Genomic DNA, 17,893 nt, shown 5'->3' on the forward strand with positions numbered 1-17,893 from the left:
GTCCATATCGCCCAGCCCTAGGCTGAAGTGAAATCTTCTCAAAATCAAACCTTTCCACAAATTGCTGAGAGAGAAGAGCCTGCTCAGGAAGCTTCTGACACATGTTTCAGAAGTGAATTCAGTTTGAGTGGAAATTATCAGACGGAAGGTCTGAGGACTGTGCTGCAGCTGCGCTTGCCTCTCAACAGCTTGCTGGATGAAGTCATCAATGTGCAGCAGCAAAGCAGACCAACAGTCCACTCGGTTCTCCAAGGCTGTGATGAATGGATGAGGACAAGTCCTGCAAAGTCAGGGGAAAACAAAGACGATCACTTTGTTGCACAAAAATGAAACGTCTATTCACAAATATTACAATGTGCAACAATAATTCAGTGAATGGATAAATGTATACCGTTTCGGAAGTGTTCAGGGTTGTACATCAAAAACTAGTTCTGACCTTGTGATTCCCAAATGTTATTTTGAGTTTTCTAGTCAAGGCATTTGAGAGTAAAAGAAAATACTAAGATCATTTGTCAAAAACACACATTAGGGCTGGGTTCTAAAGATGAGGAACCATCCTAGAACCTTTCTGTGCAGCTTCAGACCGATCATCTAAGTGTGGTCTCAGTGATAGTTCAGGCTGCTCTTTAATGTAGTTTTAATGCCATTTATGAGACACAGTTTAACTGATAAACCGAGTCGTGCTGTAAGTGTTTCCACTGCAACTTCATTCATGCAGCTACAGTTTAGAGCAGCTGCTGAGCTTTGGTTAAACCCTACAGGGCTTAATGTTGCTCAGTGTTGTAAATATCTAATATCAACATTCAGTTACGTGTGCTATATTAGCAAAAAAAGTTGGTTAATTATGAAGCTTTCTAAGCTTCTTGTGATGTTTTTAATAACTCAAGTACTTAGTCCCAAACCTAAAAAGGGGGTATCATGTAAAAATCACTTTTTCAAGCTTTATATCATGTTAGTGTGTCATTCCCTCCTGAAAAACATACCTCCCGTGTTTCTCAGATTGATTCACATATTTTTGAGTACAGTAATCTTTAAATCTCCAGCCAGGAGCCATTTTCCTGCTGTTTTGCTCGAGGAGAGAGGCTCCGCCTTGGGGATGAGGCCCCTCCCCCTCCTATGTTCTTTTCCTTTGTTCAGCCCACAGCACCCGCCTCTACAGCTTTAGCTTTTAATTTACTTATTTTAAATACTATTCTAAGAAACCTCTGGCTATGTTGTCTGTACTTATTTATGTGCGCATTAATAATCATAAAAATAAAAACATTTTTAAAAAACTTGTTACCCTCCTTGTCACTGTCTGTAAAGCCGAGGCAGCAGCCCCCCCTCCCACTACAAAGCTACAGAGGTACAGCTGCAGTGGAGGGCTGTGGTTGACACTTACTACCAGGGGAAAAAATAAACTTATTGAATAAACCTACATTCTGGGTAAACTCATCCTTTAGTAAACCCGTAAGTTGATCAGTTAAACCGTAAAAGCGGTGCTGTCTAAAAGTGCTGCGGGCGGAGGAGAAGTGTTTGCGCGCATATTTACTGCATTTTCCAAACAATTTTGGGTAGCATAGGTATTTGAGTATGCTATAGAATGGTACTATGTGCCTGAAAAAACACATGATACCCCCTTTAAAAGGTCCAACAAATTTCAAAGTCTAAATTGTGGAAATTAAAACAGGCAAGAACACTGGAGAACATGAATGGGCATAACCGACCTGATAGAATAAGGACAGATAAAGTGGGCTTCTTGGTCACTGTGCTCAGCTTGCATCTGCAGAAGCCGCCCAATCACCCTAATCAGACCCTGGACACTTCTGTAGCAGGAAAACAGAAGCAATTAATTCATAAAAATACAAACACAGCAAAAAGATTAAAAAACATCTTTACGGTAATTCTTTCACTCAATAACATGGAGTATACTGAGGTTTTTTGGAAAACGTTAAGGAATTTTGAGGTTAACATTTTTGGTAATCATACTTAATCCTACATAATCATTGTGTACTGGCTATTTACTAGTAATTTTTAACCAATACCAGAGTTCCTCAACAATTGAAATTTCAAAATCCCAATCTTTTACTAGACCCTAATTTCAAGACATCTCGGTAAGAAAAATAAATCTAATAATTTGTGATTTCCCTGTACAATGAAATTTCTGTTTTGCTCACCACACTGGATGCCACAAAAAAAATAAATAAATAGAAAAGTCAAATATAAATATAAAGTGTGCATTGTGGACAGTGAAATATAATCCGTCCTATTGGCTGTTGAGGAGTCTGATGGCAGAGGGGAAGAAGGAGTTCCTCTGTCTGGTGGTCCTGCATTTCACACTTCTGTACCTCCGTCCTGAGGCTAGAAGTGTGAACAGTTTGGAGTGTGTGGGGTCTTTAATGATGGAGCCAGCTCTCCTGTGAACTCTGCACTTGTAGATGCAGAGTGGAGTCTTTATTTATTTATTTATTTGAATTAGGACAATGCATATTCATCAACATGTCAGCATAAAGCAACAAAAGTAAATATGCCGGAGTTGGCACAATGGCTAATTTTCATCCGTTGTCCTAAGGCAGGTTAGTATAGTATACATTCAACAAGACACGATACAAAAAATACATAAATCGCAGGACATTACACATTACAAGTAGAACATAGACAAGTTACATATAGGTTAAAATTAAGACTTTGAGGCCCAAGGTAAAAAGTTAATAATCTAACTGTGAGTGCATGTCTGGTTAGTTTTCAACCATTGTTTCAGCGTAGTTTTAAATGCTGAATAGGTATCACAGGTTCTGACATGGGCTGGTAGCCTGTTCCATGACTGTGTGCTTCTGATAGACCCCACCATTTGGCCAAATTTAGTCCTGCACCTTTGTACGTTGCAGTCCCCTCTGGTCAATGCTCTGGTGTTTACTCGAATGCTATTTTTTTTACTTATAAAATCCATCCAGAATGTTATACTTTCTTAAGATGTTACAATAATGATACCATAAAGGCTTTTTGTCAAGAACTTTTAGTGTTCTCTTGAAGAGAGACTTTAATGGCTTCAGGATAGTCTCTGAGGTATGAGACCAAGTAGTACAACAGTAGTTTATGTGGCTGAATATCATGGCATGCATATACGTAGACCTTTGCCGATTCTGTGATGAGAAAAGGCCTAATATGTTTGAAATTAGACAGATTGAACTTAATTATATGCTCAATTTTCTTAACATGCTAATTGAAATTCAAGTTGGAATCAAAAACTACTCAAAGATATTTAAATTGTTCTACCACATCTAATCTCTCACCATTGACTAGCACAGATGGTTGTTCACCATCTGCTGACGGCCGAGAGAAAAACATATTGACTGTTTTTTTAGTGTTGAGATGCAGACAAGAGTCTTGGAGCCTGGTGATCTTAGATGCCGTCTTCACCACTCTCTGCAGGCGTTTGCGGTCCATGGCTGTGGTGTTGCCGTACCACACGGTGATACAGCTGGTGAGGATGGACTCAGTGATGCAACTGTGGAAGTTGGTGAGGACTTTTGGTGGCATGTCAAATTTCCTCAGCCTCCTCAGGAAATACAGCCGCTGTTGAGCCTTCTTCACCAGCTGTGTGGTGTTGAGGAACCAGGTGAAGTCCTCGCTGATGTGGACCCACAGGTATTTTATACTGCTCACCCTCTCCACTTCCTGTTCCCGGATAGACAGTGGCTGATGAGAGTGCCTCTCCTTCCTCATGTCCACCATGATCTCCTTGGTCTTGTCCGTGTTGAGGGTGAGATTGTTCTCCTCACACCATGTCATCAGACTGGCCACCTCCTTCCTGTAGGCCCCTTCGTCTCCACAAGTGATACATCCTATCACTACGGTGTTGTCTGCAAACTTCAGGATGGTGTTGTCCTTGTGGGAGGCGACACAGTCGTGGGTGAACAGGGTGTAGAGGACGGGGCTGAGGACACAGCCCTGTGGGGTGCCAACATTAGTGCGGATGCTGGCTGAGGTCCTGTTCCCAATCCTGACAGACTGAGGCTTGTCAGTCAAAAAGTCCAGCAGCCAGTAAATATGTATTGTATGCAATTAACCACTTGTTTTTTAATTTTTCCAAATATGTATGCCATATTGTCAGCAAATAATTTCCAGAAGATAAAAACTAAGTAATATAACCCATACAAATAATGAATCTCATCCCAAAAGTTAAATCTTGTAAATAATTTAACAATAATAATAATAATTTAATTAACATTTTATTTAGTATTTTATTTTATGTTATATTGTGCATTGTTGGAATGTCACTGCTAAATAAATACTTTTTAAAAAAATATTTAATTGATTTATTCTTTGAAGCATTAATATTAATTTATGCAATAGCAATGCTGTAATTTGAGTGTGGTTAGTACACATTTATTATGTACTAATAATTGGCATGATAATTTTTCTCCCGTGTTTCGGTTTGCAGCCTTGGTTTTATCATTCTCGGTTTTCGGTTTCAGCCGAGAATTTTTATTTCAGTGCATCGCAAATTAGAAATGTCTGTGGAAATAAGAAATGAAATTCTATAGTTTTTCATACTGTAACACAGGCTGGAGGGATGCGGTACCTGGCGGAGGGAAGGATGTTGAGAACACTTTTAAGGATGTAGTGCAGGTCTGCGTGCTCCTGGTCCACCATGAGCACCAGAGCGTCACAGCACGCTGAGCTGACCACAGCAGAGTCACTGCAGCACTGCTCCCACAGAGCCTCCCACGCTGGGCCCTGACAAACACAGCACAGCACCACACAGTTGGACCGACGTTCAGCTGTAATGAGGAGAGTGCATGAACAATGGCACTCACATGGGTGGAAGACTGAGTTAACTGTCCATTTGAGCCTTTTTCCTTCAGCACGGCAGCAACAAGGTTTCTTACAGCCTACAAAGAAGAACTATTTTATTAATGTCCCAAATTTCATTCCAATTTCATTTCATTTCAAACCTAAAGTAAGGGTCGTGTGCATGTGTGCGTGCATGTGTTTTCAGGCAGAATGGATCAGGGGAGAGGTGATTCAGGGATGGATTCTGTGGTTGATTCATCGCAGGTGTAATAGGGCCCTATAATTTCCATGTTAACAGAATCGACCAAATGGAAACGGAACTCACTGTTGAACATGAAAATTGACAGAATATGAACAAAACGTCATTGTGAAGCAAAGGACATTTGTTATGGGGAAATGTTTCCAGCAAACGCTCATCCTGGCTACAACATTTTGAAGCAGCCAGCCAAAACACCGTCTTAACTGCCAAAAAACTACACAACTCATCCTCCCTCACTCCTAAATACAGAGTCAATCATTTCCTACGTACATCTTTACAGTATATGACAAATAATTAAAAAGAAGCAGTCTGAATAATCCATGTCAATTCAACTTATCTATACCTGTTACCTGCAGTTTACAGATTATTTTAAATTACATTTTGATTTTTGACAGACATTTTTGTTTAATCATGGTTTTATTTACACATGCCCAAAGTGTTTTTTCATTGATTCCCTCCATCGTTAGAGGGTGATTTGCTCCTTTCTTACTGCAGAGTGAGCCCAAACATCTCGCTCCAATTTGATGACGCGTTCCCACTTTGATGACAAATTTGACGTGGCACTGAGCTGGAGATGCCGCGCCTCCAGGAAGCTCTCTGCCGTGATTGACATGTAAACAGACACGCCGGCGAAGGTGAGCATTTCAGCGTCTTTCACGCAGTGCTATGTATGTATTTTCTACAGTCTATGTATGTACTAGGAGTGTGATGATATCTCGATACTGCAATATATCAGGATATTTTTTTCGCACGATAGATTATCGATATGCTCGCACTATCGTTTTTTTTTTTTCCCCCAAAACCTTTTCTGCTTTTTCACTAAAATGTGCAGGTAGGTTTTCACAGAAATTTTGTCACTGTTGAAGGAACCAATATATTGTTTACTGGAATATTGCACTATAATGGTGTCACTGGTAAGAAAGACCCTATTTTTCGTTCACATAAAGCACTATTGGAGATACTTCTTTGTTTATATTGGTATGTTGACACTTATTTAAAGAAATGTTGCACTAAAATAGTGTCACTGGTCATAGTCATTGTCTTTCAGAGATATAAAATAAAAATTTAATTTTTTCACTTCATCTTTTTTTATTATGTCATCTATTATTGTATGACTGATTTCTGACCAATATATTGATAATCGCAGTGTCGCCATATCGTGAGATAATAGTTATCGTGAGCTTTGTATCACGTATCATATCGTGAGGTACCCAGAGGTTTCCACCCCTAGTTATGTACCGGTGAACGCCCCGCCCATACGCTATGTTTCGTGTTTATAAAGCAGCATGAGCTCGGCTACGGAGTGGGTGGGAGGAGGGCGGGCCGTCCTCTGGACCTACGTCACCTTGCGAGGAGGAGGAAGTCAGTGCCCCATCCATAGACACGCCCACTCATGAATATGCATAAGTAGGCAGCAAATCAGCCTGTTTGTGTAGAGTTGCTCAGAAAGTGACTTTTCAGAGGCTAAAACTCTGGAAAACAGGTGAGTTTTGGAAAATAAACCTCAAATACTATGTTTTTGGGGTTGTTGGAACAAATGAAGATGGGTGAAAAATAGCACGATATGAGCGCTTTAGAAAATAGTCTCAAGGGTTAAGGATATACTTTGAGGAAACACAAAATCTCTGACAAAACCACAACACAGTATGAAACCAGAATGACTGCTATTTCTGTCTGAGGAGAATTACAGTATAAAGCACAGCGTGTCATTAGTGGAAGCAGCAAGCAGCTCACCTGGGCTTGGATGAGGGGGCTGGGGAAGTCAAGCCTTATCTTCAAGTTGCCCGACATGACATCAGGTTACACCTATCGGGAGTTTAAAAAAACAGAAACTCATTAAAAACAAGCCTAACAGACCTAAAATTCTAATTTTTTTGTTTCTACCACTCCAAATAGATTGTCAACTTTACATCTTCTGAATGTAACTTCCAATTGAAAAGCAACGAGGAAAATGATGCAATTTCTTCTGTACTTTTGTTTCATAATACGATGTATTGGCTGTAGAAAAGTCGAGAGAAGAAGCAGTTTTCCAGTCGCAGGATATCGAACCAAAATCTGGCTGAACCATTAATAATACAGTGCTATCTGCTGGCCAATCTTTAACATACTATTTTTTTGAACAGTCAATTAAGATAATATTTATTTTACTTAAAAATATATAATTAACACTGGCATTTGTGTACTTTTCTCATTGTGAAATCACAAAACGCTCTTTAGTTCAGTATATTTTTAGGTGACACTATTTAAACAAAGAACTTAGTCATGCTGTGAGTGTTCCCAGTGTTTTTCAGTTGTTCTCAAACCTTTTTGGCTCAATTACCACCTTTCTCTTATTTCTGAATCCAAGTACCCCTTTGTCCGGCTGTTGCATTTTGCTCAGAATACTATGGAAAAAACAACAATTGAGTGTAATGATGTAATAAATAAGTGATTATACATATTTGAAAGAATCCCATGTTTTAAATAAGTGGAAATAAACAGTATTTAGTGCAGTGGTTCCAAACTTTTTGTGGATCGTGACCCCATTTCTGACAATTCCAAAGACATTTTTTCTAGAAATAGTTTTTGATCATGTTTCAGCTGAAATAAAACTTTTTTTTTTTTTTTTACTACTGCATTTTAGTTGAATTATTCACAAAGTGAAAGTACAGAAATACAGTTGTTCAAAATTGTGTGTTTTAATTAAAAGAAGAAAATAATTTTGAACCTCCTGTTCAGATCCCAGTTATGTGATCAAAACAAAATTTCAGATATTTAGGATGAAAATTAAGTGATTAAGAGTTCACCAATGGGATCTGACGCACAGGCTAAACAATACTGGATGTGAGCCGTCGAACTCCCACCCCTTCTGAAGCCCACACACACTGCATTACTCTACAGTGCCCTGTTCGGATCACACGGCTTCATGGTCACATCAACAGGTCAGTCAGCCACACATGTATACACTCACACAAACTATATATATAAAATGTACTCATAGTCAAGTGTTTTTACCATATGCACTTCCATGTATCTAGTTTACTATAATCAGTATTGTTTCTCTTTAAATTGAAAGTACTCGTAAGCTAAATATTAATATACGAGAAGAAAAAACACCCCACAAAAACTTAGTTTGTCAATGCTGTATTTTCTTTAGAAGGCTGCAACCCATACTGTTTGATCCCATAGCATATTTACCTTACAGCCAAACAATGCCACAGCCCTGTTCTGCTAGGTCTGCATTAGTGATACAAGTGAGGACAATGTATGGACAGGATTGAGCTAACGGTGCTTCACAAATGGCTTTATTTTGTGACACTTGCTGCTTCCCAACTGGAGAGACGTGTGGGTTGCTCTGTAGGCTTATCTCACCATCTCGCAATCACAACACAGCGCTTACATGTGTTAACATTAGAACAGTCCTATCCTCCTAATGTCTAACTAATATATTATCTCACACATTGTCATCATGTGGATGTTAGCGATTTAAAGAAAGAGCATCCATTAACACTGAAAAACAGCGTTATGATTGTGCTGAAATCCTGTTACTGATAAAGAATTAAAGCTCATCTTTGGTTGCTGGACTGAATATGACATTTGTGAACCTGTCTTACTGTGCAGTGTATGTTTTGTTGGCTAGAAATTGTTGTCATTGTTTTCGTCGACTACATTTTTTAAAGTGACAATAATGAGGCTACAATGACTAGGGATGTAACGATTCACTCAACTCCCGATACGATTCGATTCACAATACTGAGTTCACGATACTATTCTCTCAGGATTTATTTTACAAAATGGGACTGTAGAAAAATGATGACTGAAAAATATTCCTTTATTTTTTGGGGGAAAAAAATTTAAAATACTGTACTATTTTCCTTTTGTTTTTCATTGTCAAAAGAATCCCTTGATAAACTATTCAAAACAATGCATTTTAACTAAAAATAAATCTTGAATGAAATAAATAAAGGAATAATACAAATGAAGAAGAAGTCTATTAATTTAAATTCTGGTTCTATAGTAAACAATGCAAAACTGCAAAATAGTTCTTTTTCTTTTTCAAAGTGCAACTGAAAATGTATTTTGTGCCTTAAATATTGGACTTTAAAAAGAAAAAAAAAAACAGTCATTGCACTGTATTTACGTCAGATATTTGTTTGGACCAGCAGAAGATGCTGGTAACCCAGTGGTCGGTTGACATGCAGATATTCTTGCAGTGAAGAAGAGATGCTATGCGCTAGCAGACAGAGCTAATAGAAAAACGTGACTTTTACAGATATTCGCATAATATTACAGATATTCTTTTGGTGCTAAAGGGGTCATTCATTTATGAACATGTTTAAGAGTAGAAGGCGGCCAGAAAGAGAGTAGTAGCAGATTCTGCCCACTGCCAACACTTCTGGATAGCGCCCTCTGCTGTTTAAAAAAAGTACTGCGATTCAATTTTCAGAGAATCGATGTGAACCGTGATACCTATGAATCACTTTTTAACTGCCTTACGATTAATCGTTACATCCCTAGATGTAACAGTATTGTAGATAGATAGTATTTCAGTTTTGAAATGCTTGCAATAATGACCTGACATTGGACAGTATCAAACCAGAATTCAGAGTTCCCCCGCCAGTGTAGCCAGGACTAGGGATGTAACGATTCACTCAACTCCCGATACGATTCAATTCACGATACTGGGTTCACGATACGATTCTCTCACGATTTTTTCATTTACAAAATGGGACCGTAGACAATTTTTTTTTTTTGGGAAAAAAACTAGAAAATACTGTATTATTTTTCTTTTATTTTTCATTGTCAAAAGAATTCCTTGATAAACTATTCAAAACAATGCAATTTAACTAAAAATAAATCTGGAATTAAATTAAAAAAAAGGAATAATACAAATGAAAATGAAGCCTATTAATTTAAATTCTGGTTCTATAATAAACAATGCAAAACTGCATAATAGTTCTTTTAAAAGTGCAACTGAAAATGTATTTTGTGCCTTAACAATTGGACTTTAAAAAAAAAAAAAAACCGTCATTGCACTGATTTACATCATATTTGTTTGGACCAGCAGAGGGCGCTGGTAACCCAGTGGTCGGCTGTCATGCAGATATCTTGCAGTGAAGAAGAGAAGCTATGCTAGCAGACAGAGCTAATAGAAAAACGTGACTTTTACAGATATTCAAGTAATATTACAGATATTATTTCGGTGCTAAAGGGGTAATGAATCATTTATTAACATATTTAAGAGTAGAAGGCAGCCAGAAAGAAAGTATTAGCAGACTCCGCCCGCGGCCAACACTTCCGGATAGCGCCCTCTGCTGGTTAAAAAAAGTACTGCGATTCAATTGTCAGAAAATTGATATCAACCGTGATACCTATGAACCGATTTTTAACTGCCTTACGATTAATCGTTACATCCCTAGCCAGGACACATTCTGATGGCGTCAATTTAGTGCCAAAAACCCAAGTGTATAAAAACTGTCATCACGTAGTTAGACCACTTTCTGCACATGCGGTGCCTTTTTGCGCGCTCGCCGTCTCGGTCTGTGCGTTCGCTGTTACTTCTGTGATTCTCTGCGCACGGTGATGGTGAGTTTTGGTACTTTGGGGGCGAGCATTGCATTGATGGCTCCTCCTTTCTGATTGGTCACTTTAAACATCACTTGAAAAACAGTCAGAGCCAATCAGTACAGAGGTCTTCACAGTCGAAAGTATAATAGAGGAGCTGAAAAAAAAGAATCAATATTTTTAACTTGAAACCCATGTATTTATTCATGCCTTCATGTAAACTACTGTTACATAATTGCATGGTTTTAGTTTTTATAGATTCTTTTTTAGACATTATTCTTTTTTAATCCTATTTTGTTTTATCAATATTTTACTGTTAATAATCATTACATATTTTATTCTATCATTTATTATCATATTACTGTTTTACTATAATCACATTTTTTACTAATATTTAATTATTCTATGATTATTGTTATTGCTTGTATTATCTTTTATTATTTTAACTACCCAACATTTATTTGTCTTATTTCAACTACATTGGTTTAATCAAACATGACAAGCAGCAAACCAATCAAAATTAAATTTATATTGCACTTTTCAAACAAATCAAATAAAATTCAAAGTAAGAGTGACAGACAAAATATAGGATGTCAAAAAATATACATATATAAAATATAATACAAAGCAATCACAATAATCATCCATCCATCCATCTTCATACGCTTATTCCCATTTATCAGGGTCGCGGGGGTCTGCCGGTGCCAATCTCCGGCTGTCATAGGGCTCTGGGCGGGGGTACACCCTGGACAGGGAACAATAATCATAAAATAATTAAATATTAGCTTGAAAAAACTTAAAATCACAATGTCATTTAGTTGACTAAAACTTGACCATAACTGGAATACCGTAATCCTGATTAATACATTTTGACTAAAACTAAGTTGCATTTTAGTCAAAAGTATGACTGTTTGTTTTTGCTTGCCCCTCAAAATGGCGCTGCGCCCACGGATGTTAATACTTTTTAGTGAAGCTTCAAAACTGTATCAAATTCTGAACAGGCTGTAAAAGGCACCCATGCAATATTTAGTTATATTTGTATTTTGTAACTCTAATAAGGGTTGTCAAGTTAAATGCATGTGATCATTTTTGTATCGATGATAGATTATAGATAGAATGAGTTAGGGTCTGGGGATCCAAACTTGCTTAGGGCCCCAATTTGGTCAGAAAATGTAGTCTACACTGCCTCCTTTAAAACTCTAAACCCAACCTGGCAACCATGTCTTTACAGCCGTTCATTCTTCTTTTTCTGTTCCTGTGTTAGATACTTTTCTCACTAAATCACGTCTGATTTCCCCACAAAGGAAATAGACATGTTTGTTTATTATTTACTCATGTTAATTCAGTACACATAGATCGATAGAGAAAAAGGACAGCGTTGACAACGTGCAACATCATGACGTAACTTCCTGTTTACAACAGCCACAGTGAGTCAACTTTCAAACATGCGGTGTGTAATGCATATGACGTGTCCCCAAACACTCACATTTTAGCACTTTAATAAAACACACAAATAAAATAAATTCGGCATCGACAAAGGCATCTTAGCAAACTGATCTATTTGTTATCAGCTGGGTTGCTACAGCAACTAGCCACGCTGCCGGAAGTCGGTCGCCAGTTAAAATAGGCGCCACTTAATCTCTAACACCGGGATGTGGCTGCGTGGCTTTCAAAGATGCCGAACGTGTGGTAACCCTACCATGAGCTGATAACGTACACTGTAGTTTCCCAGTGGTGTGCTGGAAGCGCTCCTATTATAGACTCCACTGTTACTGCTGCAGGAAACTCACGAGCCAGTGGTAAACGCCGTTCACAACTATTCTTTTCTTCTTCTTCGGGGATTTTTAATGACGTTTGGCATCGACTTGAGGGAGCGTTGCTGCCACTTACTGGATTAGAAATGTCCTTCTCGTTATAACAAGCAGAATACAGCATATACATTCTACATCTTATGCATATACGCACGTATATACAAATTATATGCTTTATGCAAACAAATACAGAGATCATACAATACAAAACAGATACATGAAAAAACAAGTCAATAAGTTGGCACACGTGCGCATTAAAACATCTCCCTATTGCTTATGCTTATCCATGTGCTCGCCTTTACACGGAGTCTAATGTATTAGTGCTCAGTGTGCTATAATAATTCTTTTGTATGACCGTGATGGGTTTCTTTCAGTCCCGAGAGAGAAGGAAATCAACAAATGAAAGCATTAAAATAATGGGATTTTATAATGTTTATTTTTAGTTTAAAAATAAAATAAAAATCATACTGAAAATACAAGCAACTCACAAAACAACAAAAACACACAGAATAAGAGAATAATATACTGAATAATAAAAAACAAACAACAAGAAAATGAACTAAATGACACCAAAAAGTCACAAAATTGATAATAGAAATTATTTTGATTAGAACAGGAACTGAAGGGTCAGTCCTGGTCCCACATTTGAATGAAGATGACCGTAAATGATAAAAACTATATAAATAAATCTATTCAGGGAGATTCTTGAGATTGAGAAGGAGATTCTTTCAAATGTATGTTATCACTCATTCATTACATCATTATGCTCTATAGTTTTTTTTTTTACAGAATTCTGAGCAAAATGTTCTATTCAGACAAAGGGGGTACTTGCATTCAAAAGTTAGAGAAAGGGGGTATTTGAGCCAAAAAAAGTTAAAGAACAACTATCTTAACTGATCAACCTGCTATTGATGCTTTTAGCAACACTCAGTGGTGTGTTGTTGGGAAACTGGCATAGCTGTTCTCATCAGAGACACACAGCTGTGACTGTGTGTTCTCTTGTGTGTCATTGTCTGAATTGATACTTACTTGTGAATAATACGCCCTGATATTCTCTTTAATACTCTGGCATTCCTAAATTAAAATTCTAAAGATTTGCTGATACCCAAGGCGGCGCAGTTAGTGATGGTTGTATTGCTAAACATTCAAGGTGGGACGATGTATCATGCGACAAGATATTGAGATATCAAACAAGATTAATCTTCGAGAGTATGAGTGGTTTCGTAATTGGTTATTTCACCTTCAGGACTACTGTCCTGTTTTTGTTTTAATAATTTCTTAATTAAAAAAAAAAAAAAAAACATTCTATAGCAAGTTTTTCCCCGTTTTGGGAATACTAGTGCGATGCCCATAGGAAGTATGTATTGCTATAGAAAAGTGGGAGGTTTGATATTGTACTATAGGCTACGTATATACAGTGAAAACCTATTTTTATTTTATTATTTTTGATTATTATTTGGCAGTGGCTATCCGTACGGTTGCCATATCAATATACTGACATTTTATCTGTACGCAGCGCCCTTGTTTAGGGCACGTGATAGGTCAGTCATTGGCCAGTTTAGGGCACATGACTAAGATTAAACATTATCCTAAACCTAACTCTCACCCTAAACCTAAAAATTGTTACAACTTGAGTTATTATAACCTAACCCTAAACCTAATCCTAACCCTAACCCTAGACGCTACGTACTTGTACTTGTAACCGTACCAATAGCACCGGGGGTTGTCTGTACAAATAGACACTATCTTATTATTATAACTCACCTTAGTTACAAACGTTGTTCACTGAGGATACCTGCTGGTCAATATTTCGTTTTTTTTTTCTCATGATATTTGACCCAGTTAAGTCGTTTTTAAAAGCCCTGATGTGCAGTCACACCTGTAGATTCTACGCAGCTTTCCACTTGAGTTACCATGACTACCTGTCAACATTGAGCTGTTCTGCAAAGCTGCATTTAAGAAAATGTTATGAAATAATTAATTAACCGGTATCATTGCAGTCCAAACAAATCCGACATTGCACACCCTTGAACCAAGCAGCAGCCATGTTGAAACTCTCAGGTTAGTCTGATCCTGATCCACAGAGATATTTGAGGAACACACACACACACACACACACACACAGAGAGAGAGAAAGAGAGACAGAGTTCCCTTGCTTTTATAGATACTGTAGTGGTAAAAGATGCAGGCTGCTTCTTTGGATTAAATGGCTGCCTTTTCAGGTTTGCTGTTGATGTGCGCAGTTGTGGACAAAACCGTTATATTGTGTGCATGTGTGTGTGACATGTCTGGAACAAATTAAAAAATGACTAAATGTCTTCCCACCCCTTGTTTCATGCTCAGTAGTGATACCGGAGGACAGTGCGTCTTCACTACTGAGAACCTCTCTTTTACAGTTATTCAGTAAAATGCAAAGAGTTGGCCATTACATTGCTCTGTTCTAGTGGCTGTTAATATTACTCAGACACATAATATTTGGCTAATATTATTATTAGTAGCCTTGTGAAGTTTCTCCATCCCGCACTCTGCTGGACAGGGAGAGGACACATGTACACTCAGTTCTATGCTGATTCAGATGTTCAAAGGAAAATTCTTTGATTTATGCTCACGCACACATTCATACTAGACCAGGGGTGTCAAACTCATTTTACCTCAGGAGCTAGAAAAAAAAAGCGTAATTTGATTTCAGTGGGCCGGGCAAAAGGTAAAGGTAAAATAATGATCTATGTAGGGCTGGGCGATATGGCCTTTTATAAATACCGCGATATTTTTAGGCCATGTCACGATACACGATATATATCTCGATATTTTGCATTACCCTTGAATTAACACTTTGATGCACAAAATCACACCAGTATGATGATTCTATATGTCTACATTAAAACATTCTGATCATACTGCATTAATATATGCCAATTTTAAACTTTCATGCAAAAAAGGGGATATCACAACTAAGTCAAAGTTGACATAACTGTATTTATTAAACAGTGAGTGGCTCAAACATAAAATTGTCAACAGAAAGTGCACGTTCTGTGCAAAATTGTCACAGAGACATTTCAAAACAAGACATTAGTGCAGGATGCAACTCACATGGCATTTCAAAACACAAAATTAAAGTGCACTTTTTGTACATAATGCCACTACAATATTTTAAAACAAATAGTGCCCTTTTGTGCATGTTGTCATTAAGATGATGTAGCCAATTGTACATTTACTGTTGGTTAATAAATTTTTTCTCTGAGATTAGTTTCTAGGTTCAAGTGTGAGTTGGGAATGATTACTAAGATGTGCAGAGAATAGACAGACAATTTGTTGTTTATAGAAAATAAGTACCATGGATTTATTATATTACAGAAAATAATAATAAACAAAAGTGGTCTCAAAACAGACTCCAGTTCACCCGCTGGGATTTAGCTCAGTTCATAAGGCGTCACAGCCTGGGGAAAAAAAATAGTTCCACTCAAACGAAAAATGAAGTCAGTCCTACCACCCTGGTAGGACTGAAGTTCGTTGGGTTGGTCCACTGGAAGAGAACCTAATTAAATAAAGTTGATCCTACCACCCTGGTAGGATTGAAGTTCATGCGTTCCTGGTAAGAGGATCGGTGCGGCGGTCCTACCGCTCTGGTAGACCTGCAGTTCACCGTCCACTACGTCATCTCCGTGGGTAGTTCACCATCTTTAGATCCATGGGGGGTTTAAAAAACCTGGCCGATGCAATCTGAGTCGCCTATACAAAGTCCTCCGTTCTGCTGCCGATCGCTCCTTTTGTCAGGTGCAAGGCACAACCGCTGGTCTGCACAGTTAGTAAAGTGCTGTCTGCTGAGCACCGGGTGTGCGTGCTACCGTTCATATGCTGCGTTTTCAGCTGCTGCTTGATCGTTTCGCGTATTCAAGCCTTCTCCTCCCGTATCTCATGCTTCCTGTTTATACTAGGATACTGGTCTGTGATTGGCTGGCGTGTGTGCGTGTGGATGAGTGACGTCAGTGCAGTCTATTAGTGCGGTGAAATAATATTGTATATAAATAACTGAAGAGTAGATGTTATAATAAATTTACTTCTGCTAAATATAATATAATTAAATAATATAAATATAATACATTTCTTTATGACGTGGGTTACAATGACATTTCAAAAAAAAAAAAAAAAAAAAAAAAAAAAATCAAAAAAAAAAAAAAAAAAGTCCGCGAGTTTAACGGTATGGTCATTTTCAACACCGCACAGACTACAAGCTGCGATATATCGAGTATATTCGATATATCGCCCAGGCCTAGATCTATGAATAATTAGAGGTCGAAACATATCGCAGGACAACTCACACACAGACAACCAGTTACACTCCCATGGGCCATCTAGAGATTCCAATCAGCCTAACAGTCATGTCTGTTGAAGCCCAAAGCAATAGATTTGGCTGGATTGATATTAACCCCACCCCCAGACTTTGACGAGCGAGTTTGACAGATAAAATGAATAAGCCTTTGCACACTCTCGCACTGGTTCTGTTCTTCCGCATTAGGTCAAAGATCAAGTGGGGTATATTTGCCATGGCTGATGGTGTAGGAAGTGAGTCTGACAGAGATTTAGATTATTTTACCCATTTGAGCGTTGATTCCTTGAAAGATTTTTTTGCGTAAATGTGGTATCAGTTCACTTATCGACCTGTCCAGCTTGTGCCCTTCCTTCAAATTTGTAAATTGAATTAAAATAATAGCTATTTAAAAAGTAGTCATGGACCTGGTTATTGAATGGTGTACCATGTAAATTTCCTTTCCTTTCCTTTTATTGAAAGCTACGTTTGCATACGTTGTCAATGATAACTGTATGCACTGTATCAATCTCGCTGAACCGATATTGTGTATTGTATTGTATAGTCAGTGTATTGTCCCAGCACTAATAGACACCACTGTGTCAATCCCTGTACTATCTCATTTCCCCATAGAATTTAAATGCAGCATCTGAATTGGGAGTTTTGTCGCCCTCTGATTGGAGGCCAGTGAAACTGCTTCTGTTTGGCTTTTTGCGTCCCTTTGAGTAAACCAAACTGTCCTCGTCAAGTACAAATATTTTAGGAATAAACAAATATAAGGAAATTACACGGTCCATCAAAATAAAATAAACCAAATCAATGTTTTGAGTCTGTGTAGGTTTTAGGAAACGCTGCTTCAAGTCTGTCAGTGCTCGACAGGTTCGATAGAGTTGTTGTCCATTAGCAAAGTTCTTTGTCCCCTAACCACCCAAAGTTCACAGTATTTGGGCTTTATTCTCACACTGTCTACAAGTAGGGGTGCGTTTCATTCATCAATGCAGAAAAGGTTGAAAAGTTCAAGTAAAACAGTTACAATTAATAAGTAAAAAAAATGACACCATTTAAATCTGACAGGTTTGAGGGATACATCAGGAAAATCTACTGCAGCACACGAATGATGAAAGAAATGCAACGGCTGTGAAGTGCATGTCTGTTTTATTGTGAAAGGGTATAGCGGATACAGTGCTAGTGCTCAGG

General features: G+C 37.9%; 1 protein-coding gene across 4 annotated transcripts in view; it reads right to left on the reverse strand.

Moving 5' to 3' along the window:
- The window catches only part of focad (focadhesin), a 69,493-nt gene extending 57,081 nt beyond the window's left edge, over positions 1 to 12,412 (reverse strand). For 2 of the 4 annotated variants that reach the window (XR_003676089.1, XM_028474464.1), the window contains exons 1-6: positions 12,279 to 12,412; positions 6,770 to 6,841; positions 4,800 to 4,874; positions 4,565 to 4,719; positions 1,707 to 1,805; positions 179 to 280 (exon numbers count right to left, since the gene is read on the reverse strand). Coding sequence is in view for 3 of the 4 variants with exons in the window: in XM_028474464.1 (XP_028330265.1) it covers positions 179 to 280; positions 1,707 to 1,805; positions 4,565 to 4,719; positions 4,800 to 4,874; positions 6,770 to 6,826 (488 nt within the window). In the remaining variant the exon portion in view is untranslated. Of the gene's footprint in view, positions 1 to 178; positions 281 to 1,706; positions 1,806 to 4,564; positions 4,720 to 4,799; positions 4,875 to 6,769; positions 6,842 to 11,214; positions 11,251 to 12,278 lie in introns of those variants that run through there. The other 2 variants (XM_028474467.1, XM_028474466.1) reach the window with 2 other exon arrangements.
- Positions 12,413 to 17,893: the final 5,481 nt, after the last annotated feature.

Source organism: Gouania willdenowi, chromosome 18 (genome assembly GCF_900634775.1).
Source record: "Gouania willdenowi chromosome 18, fGouWil2.1, whole genome shotgun sequence".
Lineage (NCBI taxonomy): Eukaryota > Metazoa > Chordata > Actinopteri > Blenniiformes > Gobiesocidae > Gouania > Gouania willdenowi.